The 21,926-nt window shown below is 46.4% G+C and overlaps 1 protein-coding gene across 1 annotated transcript in view; it reads right to left on the bottom strand.

Annotated features, from left to right (window-relative positions):
• Window positions 1-21,926, bottom strand: part of TM9SF4 (transmembrane 9 superfamily member 4) — a 48,525-nt gene continuing 26,599 nt past the window's right edge. Inside the window, exons 3-18 of the mRNA XM_008140960.3 lie at window positions 21,702-21,801; window positions 17,535-17,703; window positions 17,304-17,433; window positions 16,389-16,512; window positions 15,044-15,162; window positions 14,830-14,941; window positions 13,464-13,534; window positions 11,584-11,716; window positions 10,353-10,434; window positions 10,183-10,258; window positions 8,034-8,117; window positions 5,987-6,162; window positions 5,435-5,498; window positions 3,874-3,993; window positions 3,210-3,299; window positions 1-257 (exon numbers count right to left, since the gene is read on the bottom strand). Coding sequence (XP_008139182.1) covers window positions 108-257; window positions 3,210-3,299; window positions 3,874-3,993; window positions 5,435-5,498; window positions 5,987-6,162; window positions 8,034-8,117; window positions 10,183-10,258; window positions 10,353-10,434; window positions 11,584-11,716; window positions 13,464-13,534; window positions 14,830-14,941; window positions 15,044-15,162; window positions 16,389-16,512; window positions 17,304-17,433; window positions 17,535-17,703; window positions 21,702-21,801 — 1,800 coding nt within the window. The 3' untranslated portion in view covers window positions 1-107. The remainder of the gene's footprint in view (window positions 258-3,209; window positions 3,300-3,873; window positions 3,994-5,434; window positions 5,499-5,986; window positions 6,163-8,033; window positions 8,118-10,182; window positions 10,259-10,352; window positions 10,435-11,583; window positions 11,717-13,463; window positions 13,535-14,829; window positions 14,942-15,043; window positions 15,163-16,388; window positions 16,513-17,303; window positions 17,434-17,534; window positions 17,704-21,701; window positions 21,802-21,926) is intronic.

The raw sequence follows: 21,926 nt of genomic DNA, 5'->3' as shown, positions 1-21,926 counted from the left end.
TTACATTCCAAACAAGCAGGAGTTACTTTATTTTGCGTGCCTGCAGTTCCCCACGCAGGGTGCTTCCTGTCCATGGACGGAGCGGGCATGGCTATGGTCCACCCCCATCAGTCTATCTTCACAGCAGCGTAGATCTTGCGGACAAACATGTAGGCTGCATAGAAGCCGATGGTGCCCGTGAGGAGCCAGAAGGACAGGACCATGAGGGCCGTGTAGCCGAAGTAGAGGAGAGAGGGGATGAACTCGACGATGTCCAGCTGGGGCATTAGCAGGGGAGAAGAGAGAGAGGTGGACGCTTAGTGCCAGCCTGCCACGGCCAACTGCCTCCCCCGCCCCCCCCATGATTTCATGGCAAAGCTTGGCAGGAAAAGGGGCTTGCTCCAGATAGGCAGCAAGGAGCAGACGGGCCCACAGTCACAGTGAACCTTCTTCCATGCTAGGGCCCGTGCATTGCCTTGGATTCTCACGACCACCATGGTAGGCTGTTAGCCCATGTTACAGATGGGGCACTGAGGCGTTAAACAACACCCACAGTTACACAGCCAAGAAGTAGAAGGAACTGGGATTTGAACCTGGGGCTAGAGTGCTAAGAGTCAAAGGCCCAACTCTATCGACCCAGGCCATTTCTGGCTGGGGTAAGAGGGGCCAGGAGTCTCTCAGGGAAAGGCCTAGGAGCTCACTGGAAGACAGGTGTGACTCAGGGGCGAGGACCAGATGCAGTACAAATAGATACAGCTCTGTCGCTTCTTTACCCTCCACAGTTCCCAGAACAGTACAGTGAGACTCCTGAATGGCTGGAGTAGCAGACAGGGAATGGGGGAGGAGAGGTGTTTCAGAGTCCCAGCTTAAGGACCAGAGAGCCACCATATGCCTGCCCCAGCCTCCAGCCCTCTCTTCCTCAGAATGCTTCTGTCACTTTTAAAAATACATATATATATTTATTGATTTCAGAGAAGAAAGGAGAGGGAGAGATAGAAACATCAATGATGAGAGAGAATCATCCATCGGCTGCCTTCTGCATGCCCCCTACTGGGGATCGAGCCCAAAACCTGGGCATATGCCCTTGACCGGAATCGAACCTGGGACTCTTCAGTCCCAGGCCAATGCTCTATCCACTGAGCCAAACCAGCTAGGGCTACTGTCACTTTTTTTAACACCTCACAGGGATTTTATCTTGGAGCATTTTGGACTCCTCTGTAGAGTTCTGAGGCTTGAGCAGGGAGGCCAAGGATCTGTGTTGTGCTGGTATGTGCTGGGCCAAGTGGAGCTAATCTGGAAACTTGGAATCAAGATCTGCCCAGATACTAGGTAGGACCTGCATGGGGCCTGCTCTAGGGCTCATGGACAGACGCATGGTCACAAAATGCCAGGAGCCCAGAAGAAAACAATAAAGTCACTGTTTTGTTTTTGTTTTTCTGTTTTTTAAAGATGTTTTTATTTATTTATTTATTTTTTAAAGAGAAAGAGGAAGGGAGAGGGAGAGAGAAAGAGAAAGATTGGTGTGAGAGAAACATCCATCAGAACTGAATGGATGACCTTCAATTCTGATGGACTAAAGTGCACGGGACAACACTCAACCAACTGAGCCACACCAGCCAGGGACTATTTTTAAAAATTTTTTAATCATCTACCAACATGTTTGGAGAGAGAGAAAGGAAGGGAGGGAGGAAGGGAGAGAGGGGGGAGAAAGAGAGAGGAAAAAAAGAGAGAGAGAGAAACATTAATCTGTTGCCTTCTATATGTGCCCCAACTGGGGATGGAATTGGCAACCCAGGTATGTGCCCTGACCAGGAGTTGAACTGGCAACCTTTCCGTGTATAGGACTATGCTAAACCAACTGAGCCTCTCTGGCTGGGCATAAGGTCACTGTTTTGAGACGTTCCTGAGGTCAAACATTCTCAAACTGAAGGTGAAGTCCATGTTCTCATGCTCCACCCACACCTCTCCTTTTATAGCCTTTCTTGTGGCTGGAGAAAGGATGAGGGTGATGGGAGGTGGGGGCAGGGGACAGGGCAGCGGTAAATCCAGGGGTAAAACCAGGAAAGGGACGAGGCAAAAAGGCAGTACTGGAAGGGTCCTTTGAAATTCAGACAGGCCAAGGCCATCATTTTACAGACAAGGAAGGCTCTGGGGATGGAGGAGGAAGTTTTTAGAACAGAGAAGAAAGAACGAGGCAGAGGAAGGAAGGACAGGAGACTATGCTGTGACTCCAGGGGGCCTGGTAGGAGGCTATGATAGTTATGATTTGCTTGCCCAATACTGTCTCCTGTCTTCCTTCTGCCCAGTGTTTTGGAGTACCCACTCCTCACTCTGTGGTCCTGTTGGGCCTGTCATTCCTAGTATAAAACCTAAGCTAGTCAGTGTAAGCCATCCTATTGGACCTGAGGAACAATAGGGGATGGCATGTAACCTGGGCCAATAACAGTTTTCCCTTAGGGATTGATAATATGATGGTAGAAGACAGACTTTCTTTTAGCTCTAGGGCTGCAAAGCTGAAAAAAAGGAGCCTCTAGGGCTGCCAAGGGTCAACTTTCTACTTTGTGGAAAGATCCTGCCAGCAGATTGAAGCCAAGCAAACACAATGTACCGGAGTCAGGTGAGCCAGGCTCCCTTTCATTTGCTCACACTTTACCTATGTGGCTCACACAGCATAGACGATCTGCGATGCAGACGAAGCCGTGGCCCGTCCTGACCTTATGGTGAAGGACTGAACTGTACTTGAATGAAGAAGGGAAGGAAGCATCCAGAGACAGGACACCTGAGGTCGTAAATTTGGGTGCTCAAGGCTATTTCATCATTTTCTGTTTTTATCTTTACTAACTCTTCATTTATCCTCTTTATCCTTTCACGTTCTTTCTCTAGCTTCTTGAGGTGAATACTGTTATCATCAGTGTCTCTTTTTACTATTAAAAGCATTGTAAGGTGATATATTTCTTTTAAGTATCCTTTTGGCTATATGTCACAGGCTTTTCATGCAATAGTCTCATGGTTATATATTCTGAAAGCTTTTGTCTTCCAAAAATACAGAACATAGATTCTCTTTCCTAAAAAGATACATGTTCTAGAGCAGAGACAGTTCTATACTGGCATTGGTCCCACTGTTGATGGGAAAGTAAGATTCAGACACTTGAGTTTTTCCCAGCACCCTCTTCTCCACTATCCTGCCCTAAAAGGGCTAAGGGATCTTGTTAACAAAATAAGGGTGGTACCTTGTTAACAAAATAAAAGATGGCATAGACCAGGACGTAGAATGCAGATCCCCCGGAGACTAGGAAATTCCTCCACCACCAGCGGTAATCCTGAGGAGGAAACAGAAGGGTCAGAACTCTTCCCCAAGTTTCATAGTTGCCCAAGGAGCTAAAGATTCTGGGTAAGAACAGTAATATTTGGGGCGATGGGAATGTTTTATATCTTGACTGAAATGGTGGTTTCACAACTGTATGCATTTTCAAAGGCACATTGAAAAGGGTGAAATTCCTTGTTTATAAAATATACCTTAATTTAAAAAAAAACAACAACAAAAGAATAGTAATAACAACTAACATGTTGTGGGCAAATGCTCCCCATGTGCCAGGTACAATTCTAAGTGATACATGTGAATCAGCCCAGTTTAATCATTGTAGCGGCACTCTGAGTCAGGTCCTACTGCAATCCTTGTTACATTAGGAAAACACAGAGAGGTTAAGCAACTGCAACCAGAGCTACTAATGAAGGAGCCCACTGAATAAATGGAGGCCCAGAGAGAGGAAGTGATATATCTGCCCGAAACCTCATGGCCAGAAGGGGGAACATGGGAAACCCAGACAGCCTCAGTGACCCATTCAATGTTGGACCCAGGTTCCCCACCCCAACTCCTGGCCCCATGCCCCTTACCTCTGCACACAGCTGAAAGTACACCATGACGATGCTGATTTGTGAGCAGGACACCACCAGGATGATGAAGACGAGGAATAGGAAGCCAAAGAGGTAATAGAACTGATTCTCCCAGATTGCCTGCAGACACATCACAGCCAGCCTTCAGCTAGCCTGCCTCCACCCAATGGCCCTTTCCCCTGGCTTACCCTGCCTGCTCTCAGGACACTAGCTCTCAGTTAGGACTGGCATACCACTTGTCACCAGGGCAGGAATGGAGATATCATCACAATGCCATCGGGGTCTATGTGCCTGGCATATGGCTCTCACTGGCCCTCCTCCCTGGAGCAGAGGGTGAGCCAGCCTATTCTTAGGGAGTGGCTGGGGCATGGCTGACCCTACGATGGGTGGGCTTTACCCTGAACACTGAAGCTTGTAGAAAGCTGCATCACACCCTTGTCAAAAGTATATAGCAGCCCGGCCAACAAGGCTCAGTGGTTGAGTGTCAACCTATGAACCAGCAGGCCAGGGTTCGATCCTGGTCAGGGTACATGCCCGGGTTGTGGGCTCAATCCCAGTGTGGGGCGTGCAGAAGGCAGCAATCAATGATGCTTTCTCATCATTGATGTTTCTCTCTCTCTCTCTCTCTCTTCCTTCCTTTCTGAAATCAATAAAAATATATTTTTTTGAAAAATTACATAGCAGCCACCACCACTCAGGGGTAGCTTACCACATGGCAGGCAAGCTACAAGCTTCATGGACATCTTCACATATGAACATATGAAAGTGTGGACTTTTACAGTTAAAGAAGTCAAGGCTCAGTGAGGCTGGCAATTGGCTCAAGGTCACACAAAAAGAATTGAGGTGGCTGCGCTGGCAGGGAACCCATTCTCTGACCCTTTTCCTAGGTAGGGCTGGGTGAGCAAGGGGATCTCAGCAGGGAGGGGCTGGGCCACTCCAGAGCAGCAAATACTTGTCTAGCACTGACTTGGTGCAAGGCACCCTCTGTGCTGGGCATCAAGTTAGGTGAGACAGATTTCAATGGCTGTGAAGAGTTCTACTGCCAATTTTCATTTTCGCACGCCTGGGACAAGAGCAATCGTCATCACAACCACAGCTACAATTTAACAAGCGTTTCTGACTGTCAAGCACCCTGCTTTTTACAGACATCATATTCCAGCTTCACAATGATCCTGAAAACAGGCCTCATTCCCTCTACTTCCTGAGTCTTTTGAGTAACTTAGGTAAATATGTATAGGAACCCAGAAATCAAAGCAGATGCAACAATATTAAAAATAGTGGTGACTGACTGCAGTATTATTGAAGCAGCTTCTATTCACTGAGTCCTCCCACACTAGACCCTGCACACATGCCGTATCTCATTTGACCTTCCAAGCCATCCTAAGAGGAAGGACTGTTATCCTGTCGGGGTGAAAAATGGGGGCTCCAAGAGGTTAAATGGCCCATCTGAAATTTCAGAGGCAGGAAGAGGCAGAGCACCTCAGTGAAGGGGAAGGGACCAGGCTAGCGGCGATAAAGGCTGTGTGGTGTGGAGGGAAGGGGAGCAGACAGCACTACTCACACTGAAGATGAAGAAAAGCTCGATGAACATGGCACCAAAGGGCAGGATCCCAGCCATAAGAATGCTGCAGCGGAACAGGAGGGTTAACACTGGGAGGAGACCCAGCCATTGGAAGCCCAGGCTCCCTCCCTAGCCAACCTGACTGAGAAAGCTTACAGGGTGTGGTGGTTCTAATTCTTTCAGCATGCTTCTGTACCATTATAGCCTCTTGAGAGGCAAGCCGGTGGGCATTATTCTCTGTTTTATAGATGGGGAAACTGAAGTACAGAGAGGCGGGCTGACTTGCTTAAGGTCCAAGCAATGGTTTTAACCTGTGTCACCACACCTTTCCACCCCTCCCCCAACCTGGTTCCTAGGCCAACACCAAATCTGGCTATAATTCGGTCCCCTTTATCTTAGAGCGAAGCTAAGTTTTCATGAAGTCTACTAGGCCCAGCTGAGCTGCAAAACACCAGTCACAGCATCCTTGCGGGGAGGCACCTTCTTCCATGTTCTCCTAAGAAGAGCAGTGTTAACCTCACCCATTCCAGAAGGCCCCTGCTGGAGACTCACCCCACAAATCGGTTCATGTACCACCGCTGTTCAGGGATCTGCCGGGGAATTTGATTGGTGCGCACAGGGTTGTCATATGGCTGCTTTCTGAAGCCGAAGTAGTAGCCCAGGTAGACGAGGGGCAGGGAGATCCCGAACCACATGCACAGCAGGGCCACCATAGTGGGAAAGGGCACCTGAGGACACACCACCACGAGGCCCCATAAGGCCCTGATGCCCAGGCTGAAGACTGTGCAAAGAGAAGGGGACCTTCTGGGGTCTCAGGGAAAGAGGGTGTGTACAGCAGGGCAACCATCATGGGGAAGGTCCTACAGACACACCCCAGAGGGCTCCTGGCCAGAAGCTCTGGAGCTGACCCCAGCCTTGGGGAAAAGTGGAGTGCACATGGTAAACCCACTTGGGCTATGAAGACGGAACACAGTATCCCAGAGCTTGTCATTCAGGGAGGAAGTGGGGAAAGAACAGGGACGGAGGAAACTGAGGACATGAAGGAAGATGAAGAGGCCAGAATGAAGGGACATTATGTGTTTGGTATGTTAAGTGAAGAAAAAGGGCGGAGGGGGGGAAGGACACTGCACAAATAGTGTGTTCCCTATTTTGTCAAAATAGAACCCTACAATATACTACTAACTAAATGAAGCAGGTTATAAAACTGTATGTCTAGCACTCCATTTTAATAAAAATACCCAATATTTATATGTGTAAGTGCCTAGAAAGACCTATATCAAAAAGTTATTAGTACTTCCTCGGCTGGGATATGGAGGATGAAAACGGATTTTTCACTTTCTTCTTTATCCTCTTCTCTGGAGTATTATGTTTTGATAAGAACTATGCAAAAAAAGCCCTGGCTGTTGTGGCTTAGTTGGTTGGGTGTTGTCCTATGCACCGTTGATCGGGTTGCACGGTTGATCCCAGGTCGAGGGTGTGCTGGAGGCAGCTGATTGATGCTTTGTTCTCATGGATGTCTCTCTCTCTCTCGCTCTCTCTCTCTCTCCCTCTCCATTCCTCTCTCTCTAAAAATTAATAAAAGATATTTTTAAAAATCAATTAAAAAAAGAATCATGCAAAAAGAAATTAATATATGTCAACTATTTAAAACAGAACTTATTCCAAAGTAAGCATCTTATAAATGTTTGCTATTATTATTTTATAATTTTTAAATTACATTCTTCGATTTTAAATAAATCTAAAAAGAGGAAAAAGACTGAAAAAATACATAGTAAAGATCTACATAGTATTTATCTCTGGGTGGTTGGATTCTGGGTTATTTCTGACTTCTTTAACTTCTCTGTACTTTCCAAATTTTCTACAATGAGTGTTTGTAATGAGCGGTTGGTTATTGGGAGAAAAATGTTGAAAGAGAGAAGGAAGATAGGTATAAAAAAGAGGAAGTGAGAGGAAGAGCACCACTGTTCTTCCTGGGCAGCTTCCTGGACGACTGGAAAGAAACCAGTCCTCCGGCCCCCTGGACTGAAGCCTCACCCAAGGACCTTTAGTGAGCACCTGCACGAGGAGGGGCGGTGGCTCTACCTGCTGTGGCTGAGAGTGCAAATGCCTGCCTACCTCTACCACAGTCCTGCTAATGGGTCAAGACCTCATCTCCCAACCCTCAACTGAGTTCACAATCCTACTCAATGAGTCCTGGGCAGCTGCTAGAAACAACGGGGGCTGGCGGGATCCCCCTCTGAGGATAAAACAACCTGCAGGGGAGGAAAGCCTTGTTTTGGGACACTGACCTAATAAATTCACAGCAAGCAGCTTTCCCTTGGTTGGGACAAAGGGGAATTCCCCAGTTGGCCCCTGGACTATGGACACCTCCCTATAGAGAAGTAAGTTTTGGTCAGCTGTCTGAAAAAGCCCACAGGAAGGCCAGGGCCCAGGCAAAAACATGGGCAGGGCTGGGGAAACCCCAGCTAGCCCTCAGCCCCTGGAGCTGGAAATAGAACTTTGTGAAGACTCAGAAAAGGGAAGGGAAGAGCAGGAAGTGACTTACGGAGTAGCGCTGAGCACAGCTGCCCAACCCCCCCTTGCTGGGGAGGGCACTTACCGCTCCTGATGAGTGCTTTCCCCAGATGAAGCAATTCAATACGAAGCAAATGCCGAAAACCACGCCAGGGTACAGTGTCGCTGTCTGGAAGCAAGAGGAGCCAGGTTGGGGAGCTTCATCTAGGGAGCTCTCAGCTGTCCCAGTGGGGCCCCCAGACTACAGGTTCTCAGTCCCTCCCTGTCCTCTAGGACTCAAGAATCATTCCCCCCAGAAAGCACTTCCTGATTCCCAGACTAGGCAGGACTCATGTTCTTTGTCCTCTTAGATTCCTGAACAGCCCCTTCCTTGTCCTCATACCAGTTTGTAATTCCATATTGTTGTAACCTAATCAGTGTCTGCCTACACCATAGGCTGAGGAGGAGTGTGCCCTCCTGTTCACTGATGTAATCCTAGCACTTAGAACACAGCAGCTGCTCAATAAACATTTGTTGAATAAAGAATGAATAGCCCTGGCTGGTTTGGCTCAGTGGATAGTGTTGGTCTGTGGACTGAAGGGTCCCAAGTTAGATCCCATTCAAGGGCACATGACAGGTAGCAGGCTCAATCCCCAGTAGGGGGTGTGCAGGAGGCAGCCGATCAATGATTTGTGTGCTCTCTCTTTCTCTCTCTCTCTCTCCTCCTCCTCCCTCCCTCCCTCCTTCCCTCTTCCTCTCTGAAATCAATAAAAAAAAATTTTTTTTAAATAAATGAATAAAACTTTTACAAAATGTATATGTCTAGCCCAGCCAGTGTGGTTCAGTGATTGAGCACTGACCTATGGACCAGGAGGTCATGATTTCAGGCTCGATCCCCGGGGGCGTGCAGGAGGCAGCCAATCAATGTTGCGCTCACATCGATGTTTCTCTTTCTCCCTTCCCCTCTCTCTAAAAAAAAAGTCAACAAACTATTCTTTTAAAAAAAATTTAAAGGATGAGGTGAGAGGGTGGTGTACCTAGGCAGAGGTGATGGCAGAAGCTGGAGGAGAAATAAGCAATCATATACCCGCACTGATCATCTGCAAACACGTTAGAACATCAGGGAAGGCTCAGAAAGTCACAGGGAGACCAGGGAGGCCTCACAGATAGTCAAGGGTAGAGGCCAGAGGCAAAGATGCCTAAACTTGGGCAAGAAACCTGGAGATGGAGATGGGAGGGAACTCATGGACTATTTGGCAGGAAAACCCTCAACACTTGATATTTGAGGAGAAGGTGGTCACTGGGGTGAATGGTGTTGCCACCAGATGCAAGGAATGGGTTTGGGGGAAGAGAGACTGGGTTTGGTGTGAGACCCATTGATGGAGATCTGGAGGGTATCTGGTGGGAGACCTCACCAGGGGATGAGAGGGCAGGATTTTACGCTTCTGTAGATCACACAGTATCTTGAGAAAAACACTTGATGTTACTAAGAATTCTGGACCTTTTTTGAACCTTCTAGAATAATCATTAACAGCTCTTCTATACTCAGGGTTTACTATGTGCCAGGGTGTGGCAGCCAGAGCTCTGAGACAATCTGAGTTCCCCTCCCCCACAGCTTTCTATGTGATTTCAGAATGCTGGGATTAAAGGCTTCTCCGAGTTTGACACCAAGGCTCTTCCTGGTCCCCTAAAGACCTCATTAGCTCTGGAAGAAGGGCTCAGGGCTCCCTGGGAGGTAGAGTTGGCTCCTAAGCATCCTTCAATTTCTATGTCCTGGTGGAGGACAGAGAGGGCAGGAGCTATCCTCACTGAAGGGGAACAAAGGACCAAAGTCTGGAAAACAGACTAATGGTGACAAGGGGCCTGGCTTCTGCCCCTCTGCACCAGTGGGCAGGGTGTACTACTCCCCGCAGCCCTGACCAGTGTTTGCCCTTAAACTTTTACACTTAAGCTTGATGGCTAAATTCAGTTATTCTGAGTCCTCTATTTATTCTCTTGCTTGAGACATCAGACTAAGTAGGCTAAAAATCACCTAAACTCAATCCCCTCATTTTATATGGCAACTAAGGCCCTAGGTTCTGCTGCACGAGCCCAGCATTCCTGACCCTCAGGATATACTCTTCCTGCTCCATCATGCTGCTGCTCAGCCTCTGGCCCTAAAACCTTCCCAGGGCCTGCTGACACTGCTCCTGAGGAAACCAGGATGAAACTTCTCAGTTCCCCACCAACACCAGGAGGAGGTTGAGGACACTTACACAGAAGGCTCCTTTCTTCCACCGATGGCCTTTTAGAGTGCGGTACAGACGGCCAGCGGAAAATCCACCAAAAACTCTGTGGGAAACAGCAGGGATCCACACCAAGGGACCTATTAGCTGGAGCGCAGCTGGCGTGTGCCAGCCCCCGGAGCCCGCTCAGACACACCTACCCCATGAACATGAAGAGGAAGCAGGCAGTGGTCATGAGAGCTCCCCGGCTGGAGGGTGACAGCATCCCAAGCATGGCCACAACTATGGAGGGAATGGACGGAGGAGAAAGTCAGTGACTGATCGATGGCCAGGCCCCCACCCCCAATCCCAGGCTGGCTGACAGGGACTTGGGCAGATGGAGTAAGATAAGTATACTCCCTTCCTCTTTACTTAGCTGGGCTTCAGAGGGCTGCAGCTTTCAGCCCGCAGGGGACTTGCAACCAACCAGGCATTGAGCTGAGCATTATGAATGCTAGTCACTAAATTTGCCTTATCAATCCTGTGAGGTGGAGGCTAGTTTCCCAATTTCTTAGCTGGGGAAACTGAGGCTCACAGAAGTTAAGATCACAAAGCTTGTCCACGGTCACAAAGCTTGGAGTTGAGATACAAATTTAGGCAGATTAGTTGCCAAGAGCTTAGATATTAAAAGTTCTCATCACAAGAAAAAAAAAAGAACCATGAGAGGTGATAGATATTAAATATTAACTAAACTTATTGTGGTGATCATTTCACAACACATACACATATCAAATCATTATTCATACATCTTAAACTATAATGTTTTATGTCAATTAAAAGATGGATAGCCCTGGCTGGTGTGGCTCAGTTGGTTGGGTGTCATCCTGTGCACCAAAAGGTTGCCAGTTTGATTTCCAGTCAGGGCACATTCTGGGTTTTTGGGGCTTAATCCCTGGTAGGGTTGTGTAGGAGGCAGCCAATCGATGTTCACTCTGCCATCGATGTTTCTCTTTTTCTCTCTCTCTCTAAAAGAAAAAAAAAAGTTGGATAAAATCTTAAATTTTTAGGCAGATTGACTTCAGAACTGTCTGTAATTACTATATATTAGTTTTTTGGGGGTTATTTTTGAGAAGAAAAAAAAAAAGATCTGATTCCAGCCCTCATTTTGGTCCTGACTTCGTAAATCACTTCATGCCTGACTGCAAAAGGAGGCCAACCTCAGAGCACTGACATAGTGGACGTGGTGGGCTATAAACAGTGCTGAAAAGCTCTGTCGAGCATCAAATTACCAGGGCCTGGGGTTGAGAGGACCTAGCCTTTCTGCTGGGATGGACAGCTCCATCTGGCCCAGAGATGCTGACATGCCTTTTTCTCCAGGAAGAAAAGCCTACCCTTCTCTCAGACTCAGCCCATGCTGCTCTGGTGACAGCCTCCCACACCAGGCCCACTCACAGATGACGATGAGGATCATACAGAAGAGTTGAATGCCTGAGCCCAACAGGGAGCTGAGGATCATGGGGTACTGGGGTGGCCTGAAGACGTCACCGTGCACCAACTTCCACCCAGACTCTTCCATGGTGTCTTCCTACAGCAAAGGGCCAGAAAATGCGGCTGCGTCTTTGGCTCTGGTAAAGGTAGCTCCTGTAGGGATCACCCCCAAGGACCCACTCTGACTAGGGATGAGGGTCCCTCAAGTGTCAATCAGCTCCACTCTGACACAGGAGTGTAAGCGACACGATACAGTGCTTCCCAGAGAAATGTCACAGGGTACAAGAAGGACACAAACATAAAGCCTACAGCTACATAAAGAGAAAATCTCCCTAAATTCCACAAACCTTATGCATGGAAAAATAATGTAATCATCAACATACAAAAATGTGAACTGTGGTAACTTTTTGGTGGTGAGATTTATAAGCAATTAATTTTTTAATGATTATAAAAATAATATGTGCTCTGACTTGTATAATAAAAATGTAAAAAAATTTTGGTATATGGCATGATAATCAAATGATCAAAAAGCCCTGGCTGGCTTGGTTCAGTGGTCAGAGCCAAAGGGTTGAGGATTTGATTCTGGTCAAGGGCATGAACCTGGGTTGCAGGTTCGATCCCTGGCCCAAGTCAGAGAGCAGGAGGCAACCAATCAATGCGTCTCTCTCACATAGGTGTTTCTTTCTCCCCTCCTTTCCACGCTCTCTGAAAATCAATGGAGAAATATACGAAGATTAAAAAAAAAAGTGATGTGTACTATAGGAAAAAATTTAAAAATCTAGAAAAACTGAACAAAAGATATAAAACTCATACTCAGACTTAAAAAGATACAGAAAATAAAATGATTTATACATTTAATGATACCACTGTTTTGATGTATTTCCTTTAATCCTTTATGTATCTGTGTATATATAATTTGAAATTGGGATCATAGTATATTTACTGTGTACTTGCTATTTTCAGTTGATGTTTGTGAACATTTCCTCATGCTGATAAATATTCTTAGAAGTATTATTTTAATATCTGTATATATTTTCATTGTACAGCTATACCATAATATAACCAATCCATCATTATGGAACAGTAGGCAATGTCCAGTTTATTTAAATTATAAATAAAGCTGCAATAAATATTTCTAGACTAGGTCTTTGTATTTCTGATGCTTTCTTTAGAAAAATTCTAAAAGAACTACTGGATCAAAACAAGTCAACTATTTTATAGTATTATATGTTCTGTATTATATGTTCTTCCAATTAATTACTTTTCAGAAAACTACCAATTTACATTGGCATGGGTGGTACAAGAAGGTGCCTATCTCATGTTAACCTTGCCAAAAATTAGTTTTATGGAAGCAAAAATATGTGATATTTTGAAGGACCTAAACTATTTCTCATGATTGTTTGAATCTGCGGTTTTCAGGAGTATCTCTCAGCTACTTTTGAGAGCAGTTTTTCACATGTTTACTAGCTATGTACAGTTCCTTGTCTGTAAACTCTTTGTTCATTATCACATTAAAGATTTTAGATTTTTAAAGAGATTTTATACCAGTTTTTTAACTGTATCATCTTTTTCTGGTTTAAAAATTTTTAATGTCAAATTCATCAAGTTTTCTCCCTGTGATTTCTTCCATTGCTTTTATGCTTAGAAATCAGAGTCTATCCCCATCATTTTGGGTCATAAACATTTTTTTGCTTTTCACTATTTTTAAGATTTACTCTATAAATGATGACACATACACACACACACACACACACACACACACACACACACACACCCCTTTTGGTCTGGCAGGCTACTCTGCCTTCCCTCTCCAACTCCATCCCTCCCTAGCCAAGACCTCGTACAATGTCATCCTCTTTGTTATAGTTGGCAATGTCCTTCCGGAGGGTCCGAATGATAATCATGCTGAGGATGCCTGAAACAAATAGGAGAGGAAGTTGTCAGCATTGCCAACCAAATTTTCTGTGCTGCATGCCTTCCTGGGATTGGTGTTTCACTGAGGGATGATTGGCATGTGTGGCTTCCTCCAGTGAGAAGTGGCTATGCAGCTGCCTCAGGTCCTCTTTTGGGTATAGCTCCATCCCAGGTATTCGGGCAGGAGTGAACAGAGGGCCACCCCCCAGACAAAGGAAGGAAAGAGCTGTTGGGATAGGTATGGGCAGAATGGCACCCCAGCTACTCCATGGCCTGGTTCTACAAGCTTCTCCAGCCTCACCTCCTCCCAGGCTCCCCTCTTCTCACTCACCCCTGGTTCTATTTTTTTTTTAAATCCGGAATTGAACTCACGACCCTTTGGTCCATGGGCCAATGGTCTAAACACTGAGGAAACCCATTCAGGGCTCGCCCCTGGTTCTTTGCTGCTTTTATTATCGCTTCACACTGCATTGCTCTCTCACCTCCATGCCTTTACGCAGGCTATCCTGTACCCTGAAAATCCCCTTCTGCTCAGATTAACTCCTACTCACGCTAGTATAGTGGTTAGGACAATAGGTTGTATGACTTGAACTAACTTAACTCACAGGACTTCGAGAACTGAGATGCTTATAAGCACAGTAGATGGGTCCTGGGTTATATTAAACAGTAGCTAGCATTTTTACTTCTCATATAATATTAAAATGACCAGTTTCATTTCACCTCTGCCCACCACTCTGCCCCCTGCTTACTACCCTCTTGCCATCCGGTTTCTCGCCAGGCTTGTCCCATTGCAGGCTGCTGGACCAGCCTTTCCCTAGTTCTCCAATGGTGACTCCTCATTCAGAGAGGTATTCTCTAAAGTAGCCTTCACCTTTTCCTTACAGCTGTGTATATGATCACCTTGTTTATCTGCTTCATGTCACTGATTACTATTTCTTTGCTTTTTTGTCTCTTCCACCACCAGAATATAGACTCTGAGGCCAGAGACTGGGTTGGGTTTGCTCACCACCATATTCCCAGCACGTGGCACAGCACCTGCACAGAATGTGCAACAAAGTCTTACTGACTGAATGTATGCATGAGATGTATCCATCCCCTCTAGGAGCTCTCCAGAGTAGAGATCGAATCTTGTTCACCTTTGTGTACCTGATGCCTAGCACAGAGCCCTGAGGCCCATTTTTGATCCATGCTTGGCCCTAAGAACACCCCAGAAGTCCCCCTTAAGTGATGTGATGCCTCAGCCCCTTATCCCTCACCTCCTTGTCCTCTCAACCCTCCGACCTATAGATCTCTCACCTGATAGGAAGAAGACCACAACAACGGAGTTAATGATAGAAAACCAGTGGATCTGCACATCACTCATGGTCAGGTAAGTGTCCCAGCGAGAGGCCCATTTGATGTCACTTTCCTGGTGGGGGGAATAAGCACTTAAGAGTCAAGCCTCCTGCTAAACAACTCCTGCCCAGACCAGAACCCTCCTCCCCTGTTGTGGGCTTCAGCCCCTTCTCACCTCCCAGTGTACAGAGTAGGTGAAGTACAGCTGATTTTCCTTGGTGGGATCAATTTCTTGGGGCGAGGAGTTGGCACCCTCAGGCAGAGTGCATGAACTCTTCTCATCTACTTTGAGGTCTGTGAGAGATAGAGACTCAGTCTGTTTCTGTGGGGGGCCATTGCTACTACCCAAGGGCTGTCTGGGGGGTGCCTTCAGAAGCTGCCTGAGGGGATGGCATGCTGCTGGGACCCAGGTCTGAGTGGAGGCTGGGAGAACAGCTCTCACCTTCCAAAGGGCCTTAGGTGTGTGTGTGGAGGGGTCTGAGCCCCTCATTTAATCAATCAACCTTCCTTCGTGAAATTCAAGCATTCATTTACTCATTCAATCAGTCCTATTCACATGCAAAACAACATGGGCTCAGTCTATCATATGTTTACTCATTCACTTAGTCCCCAAAGTTCTGGTACTTTAGTAATCCACTCAGAAGCCTCTTTCATTCATCCTGTTATCTATCCATTTAATCAACCAAAAAACATATCACAAGCACCTACTATATCCCAGGTATTGTGCTGGAGATAAAACGATGAGAAAAGGAGACAGGTCTCTAACCTCCAACAGGCAATGGGGGACAGATGATGTCAAAATAATCAGATAAAAATGTCCAGCTGTGCTCATGACACTCACAAAGGAGAGGCAGTATGGTGTTCGGAAAGTACAGGATGTTTTATTTGAGGCCTCTGTGTATGATTTTGTTTGAAAACTAGGTTCCACACTTAAAAATAAAACAAACCAACAACTCCTCACCCGCCCTGAAACCCAGCCCCACTGTGGACAAAATGCCAGGTCTCCTAAATTAAAGAGTGCCCTGTGCTAATAAGCAAGGTGAGACTGGACCAGGTCTGCTGAGCTTGGGCCAATTTTAGTCTAGACCATTCACTCACACAGAAGACAAGAAATCAGAAACTGGTTGCCCGATAGCTGTCTGTACACTGCCCCTTTCCCTTCAACCCAGAGGGAGCTGGCTGGTTCTTATGAGAGGCACGGGCAAGCCCCAAGTTTCTGTTTGATCTTGGCTAAGCCACCAACCTCTTGGAGCTTCTGCTTCCTCATATATAATCAAATATATCTGGGGGTTGCCAGAGGTGGTAAACCTGTAAGGTGCCAGGCCAGGACACAACAGATGCCAGCTCTCCCCTTGTACCCTACCTTCTCTAATGGGAATGCAGTGACCCTACCGTGGCTGGGCCCATATGCTACACTGGGGCCTTTTAGCTATTTCAGGAATCAAGTGTGAGAAAACCCAGGAGTAAAAGCCTAGGCCCATCCACCAGCCCTGCCCCTCTGGTCGCACCTCCCCACTCACCCTCCAGCCTGATGCTCTGGGGAATCACCTCGAAGCGGACGACACGGTATGTGTGCTCTTGGTCCTCTTCCAAGTCCTCTCGGTGGTAGTAAAGGATGAAGGAGAGGTGATTGTGAAGGTAGATCTAAAACAGACCAACAGAGAAAACAAAATAACTAATAGCCAAGAAACAACCAGAAAAATCACTCTGGGGGACCACCCTAGGTATTAGGTCACTCCCCTTGTCCAATAGACCAGCTATCCCAACTTTCCCAAAACACTGCTCTCAGAGTTCTCCTATGCTCAGAAACCCTCCAGGGCTCCCTAGGGTTTAAGACAAAAGCCCATCGCTAAGCCTGGCATTCAAGGCCTTCCATCATCTGATTGTCACCATCTTCTAAGACACATTAGTTCACCTTAACTCCCCGAACTCCTCCTTGCCCCATGAATAGTCTCCACTCTGCAGCTCTGTTCATGTCATTCACTCCAATCAGAATGCTGCCCCTGACTCCACTGAGCTCAAGCCTACCTGTTTTTTAAGGCCCACCTCCTCAGTGACAATCTCAAAGCTCCCCCTGAACGGCTTTGGCATTAACCGTCATGGCAGTGGCACATGGTCAGAAAGGTATGGGACTTAAGATTCAGGGTCTTACACTGTCAGTCTTTTCCCAATTAGGATAAAAGCCCTTTGAGGACAGGAACTGTACCTCAAAAGAAATGTTTTTGTCCTCAGAGTTTTTTTAGAAACTGAGGTTTTTAGCGACTGTGCCTTTCACCTCCTGGGTAGCATCTGCAAGAGCCTTGCCCAAGAGCGCCTGGAGGAATCTGCCTCAGCCAGCCCCAGAGCTAAATATTTCCTCCTCCTCAGTGGTCCCAAGTGCTCGTGACTTTAGGTTGTGGCTTCTCCAGCCCTCTGAGCACACCAAGACACTCTACCTTGTTGACATCCGTGAAGCCAAGCCGGTAGCCGTGTTCAAACTGCACATCTTTTTCCTTCTTCTTGTCATCGCCGTCGCGGTTGGAGTAGAGCTCCAGCCGGGTGGCCACAGGCAGGTTGTCGGCAATGCTGGAAACCCAAGGCCCCGCTCAGTCCCTCTGAACCGCCTCTCCCAAGAGTGCCCTCCCCAATGTGAATTCGAGGATGGCAGGCAGCAGAGGACGACTTACAGGTGGACATAGTAGTCCTCCGTGATCCGCTCCGCCACGAGCCGGCTCTCTTTCACGGACAGGGTCACTGGTTTGTTGGACTCACTGCACAGAACCTCACACTTCTTTTCGCTATTCATGAGAACCTGGAAAGGGGTGTTGACAATCCGGTCCCCTCTCAGCACCTCTCCTGCCGTAAGAGAGACAGATGGAGCTCAGAGCTTCAGCCCTGAGGCTGCTGAGGTCAGCAGAGCCACGGAGACCCAGGGCTGACTTGCAGGGTTGTCATCAGTTTTGCAGCCTGGCACTCCATACTCTACCCGACCTACTGAGGCGCAGCTTACCCTTCCATTCCTACCCATTGCCCTCTCCTCCCCCTTTGTGCTCTAGCACCATCAGACTTTTCAGAGCTCATCAAATATACCATTTCATTTCACGCCTCTGGGCCTCAGGTCCTTTCCTTTGCCTCGGAGGGCAATTGCCTGCTCCAGGTTTTTGAGAAACTCATCCTCACACTTCCAGCTCAGCTTCTATTTCACCCTTGGGAAGCCCTTCCTAACCTCTAACCTCTTCACTTCCTCCTCTGATTTCCCTCTGTACTGAGGCAGCATCATACAGTGGTGAGGAGAGAGGGCTGCCTGCTCTGAATGCTGGCTCTGCTACTTACTCACTTAGCAGCTTTGGCATGTCATTTAACCTCACTGAGCCTCACCCTACTCATTTATAAAATGAGGATAATAATAGCACCCACTTCACAGGGTTACAGTGAGAAATAAAGTACCAGTCACAGAGTAGGCAGGCAACAAATCCTATTTTCATTATCAGAATCACCTCTGCACCTTTTATGTCAATGATGTGACTTTGCACAGTGTTGACATATTACGTTTCTGACTCCCTTGACTATGAGTTCTTCAAAGGCAGACAGTGTTTCCTATTTATCTGTCTTCAGATCCTGATTCAGGCTAGGAGGGAAGTGGGATAAAATCCAGCACTTGAAATTTTTAGCCAAAATACCTTTTTACTTAATAAACTGGCACGCTCCTTGCATGCCTGCCTCAGAGTAACCTGCTACCAGATGTCATGCAGCAGGCACCAAGCAGTTACAGATTGACAACTAAAACTCAATGGTGCTTTTGTTTTGAGTCATTCTAATAATAACAATGCTACTGTGATGATGTGAAACTGGGACAAGCCAAAGGAGACTGACCAAAGCAACAGGCAGGACTGACCCCTGAACACACACTTGGTCTAGCATTTGCCTACCAGTGTGGACCTATGTGATGTGACACTCTCTGCCTAGTCATTTATTCACTTATTCATTCATTCCCAAAACATGTACTGGATTCTGGCTATCTCCTAGGCCCTTAAAGATACAATGTTGAATGGACATACACATGAAGCTTATGGTCTAATGGGAATGCAGACTTTGATTACACGAGAATATACTGTTCAACAAGAGGAACTTGCTCTAGACAAGTGATGCTTGAAATGAGCTATAAAGGAAGAGAGAAGTGTTAACTAGCAAACAGATAGGGGAAGAATGTTCTAGACAGAAGGAACGGTATGTGCAAAGGTCACTTGAGGGTGGGGGAAGCACGGTAAAACTGAGAGGCCTGTGCAGTTTTGATGCAGAGAGCAACTTGAGGTGAGCTGGAGAGATGGGGCTGGAGCTGGATCTCAGGGGGTGTGGACCACACTGGAAGTTTCAACTTTATCCAGAAGGCAAAAAAAAAAAGCCAATGAAAGGTTTCTATGAAGAGGGATAGCAGAAGACTTCATCTGATTCTGTTACAGAAAGATCACTCGGGATGATGGTGGTCTGTCATGCAAGTGAGCAACGATGGCTGGACGAGAGGGTGTGATGAGGATGGAAACAAGCATACAGATTCAGGAGCTACAAAGGAGGTGAAATCTAGAGACCCAGTCCTGACTGATACAAGGAGTAAGTGAAGAGGGGTGCATATTAGGAAGACTGAAGTTTCTATAACCAGGTTCTAGGTGGGAAGACAGGAAGTATAGCAAATTTAGACTAAGGGCATTTTTTCAGCTTGTTAGTTTGACTTGATATATCTGGATATAGTCAGATATCCAGACATAAAAATCAGAGGCGAGATCAGGACTGATGGAAGCTGTGAGTTGTTGGTACACAGATGAGAGGGCCACAAGCTGAGAGAGGAACAGGGTTATAGTCCAAGTAAGGTGGGTATCACTTCTTGATATTTAGAAATTAAATTTAAACCAAGAAAGAGGATATAATGGTCTGGAATGGCTCATTTGTATTCCTTTTAACTTTTAAAAAAATATATATATTTTATTGACTTTTTACAGAGATGAAGGGAGAGGGATAGAGAGTTAGAAACATCGAAGAGAGAGAAACATCGATCAGCTGCCTCCTGCACACTCCCTACTGGGGATGTGCCCACAACCAAGGTACATGCCCTTGACCAGAATCGAACCTGGGACCCTTCAGTCTGCAGGCCAACGCTCTATCCACTAAGCCAAACCGGTTAGGACCCTTTTAACTTTTTAAAGCTGGGAGCAGGTCGTCAGCCAGGCTAAATGAGCAATACGCCATGAATGTCACCCCTCTAAGAGAGTCTGAGGTTGTACTCCAGCACATCTACCATACACACACCATGAGCTGAATCTCCATCAGTATGATAATCATGAGCACAGCTATCAGACAGCCCAACTGAGCCTTTCTGGAGAAGGCAGCTGGGACAACAGAAAGAATCTGGCCTTAGAAAACTTGGGCTAATATCTCCATTTATCTACCTACTGACCATATGACACTGAGCAAGTCTTTCAAATCCTTGAAGCTGCTGTTCCCTCTCCTATGAAATAGGGAAATCATATTTGGCTTTGCAGAGTTACTATAGGAATCAACTAAGATAAAGTGTAGAGTAAAGTGCTTAAGGATATGGCCAGAGTTCCTGCATTCTGTGGCTTACTAGGTGAGTGACCTGGGGCAAGAGACTTCATCTCCTTGTGCCTCACTCCCCTTGATAAGAGGATATAAGAATAGCTGCCTTATAGGGCTGTTGTGAGAATTAACAAGTTAATGCATAGAAGTGCTTAGAAGAGTGCCTGGCTCATAGGAAAAGCCCTGTAAATATTAACAGTGATGATGAAGATAATGTAGAGTACAGGGCTTACAATCCAATAGGCATTCAATCAAGGATGTTTCTGCTCCACTCAGTAGGACATTAACATTTACTGAATGTCTACTGTGTGTTAGGCACTGGGTCAGAAGTGGTGGAGAGGGGAATGTAAGACATGATCCCTCTGCTCAAAAAGCCCCTAGGCCATGAAGGGAAACACTACACAAAGGCAGGATGACATACATTATGGCAGGATAACTTTTGTACACAGAAGTTTCTATTTCTAGGAAGCAGGACCATTCCCCAGCTTCAAGGGTCCACATTCAATTAAGATCACCCGGTATCACTCAGAAGTGTGCCCAATTGCAGAGCCTTCGATCTTTCCACATTTTCATCTCCAGGCCTTAACACTGAGACAGGCATAGAAATAAGTACTAATAGTTGTGTTCTGAATAGATGCCTTCAAATGTCTTTTCCTTTAAGCCTGAAATTCTGCCAAATAGAGAGAATTATTTGCATTAGAATAAAACGGCTGCTATTTATGGAACATTTGTGCCAGACATTGCCCTGGTGCCTCACACATTACTTGAGGTGAGTCTTGTACAGCATAACAAGTGATGTCCCTGCTTCCTTAGGGCCAGAGGTGATCACTTTCTTTTAATTAAAAGTAGAGCAGGCTACAGAAGCCACCGAAAGGAAGAGAGAGAGAGAGAGATAGAGAGAGAGAGGAGAGAGAGAGAGAGAGAGAGAGAGAGAGAGAGAGAGAAAGGTATGATATTTAGAAATCAAGGGAGAACCAATCTGAACAGTAGCCAAGGGCTCCAAGTCTGAAGCCTGACTGCCTAGCTTACCTGTTGATTAACAGTATAACAAGAGGCAAGTCACTTCACCTGTAAAAGGGGAATAAAAATAACAGCTACCACCCTAGAGCTGTTATGAAGATTAACTAAGCTAATATGTATGTAAACGATGTAGACCGTGTCCAGGACACAGTAAGTGCTACCTAAGGGTTAACTGCTATTATCATTATGAAAAGATCTGGGTTCCCATTGGGACAGGCTGACAACAGTGAGAGAGAAGAACTTACCCAGATTCTCTGCCTTGTACTTTATTTTTAAGGGCTGGCAGAAGGGCAGTGAGTAGTACTCATAAGGTAACTGGGTTCGAGAGCTGGTGAGCTTCACAGCCTAGTGGGAGAAGAGAGGCCATTATTCTTCAATTCAGACTGTTTCAATAATCCTCCCTGGTACCCACCATCTTTGGCATACTCGACAGTATTATCTAGAAGGCAAATGAACTGTTGCAGTGTTCT

Source organism: Eptesicus fuscus, chromosome 12 (assembly GCF_027574615.1).
Source record: "Eptesicus fuscus isolate TK198812 chromosome 12, DD_ASM_mEF_20220401, whole genome shotgun sequence".
NCBI lineage: Eukaryota > Metazoa > Chordata > Mammalia > Chiroptera > Vespertilionidae > Eptesicus > Eptesicus fuscus.
The sequence above is the reverse complement of the archived record's forward strand: the minus strand, read 5'-3'. Positions and strand labels throughout refer to the sequence as shown.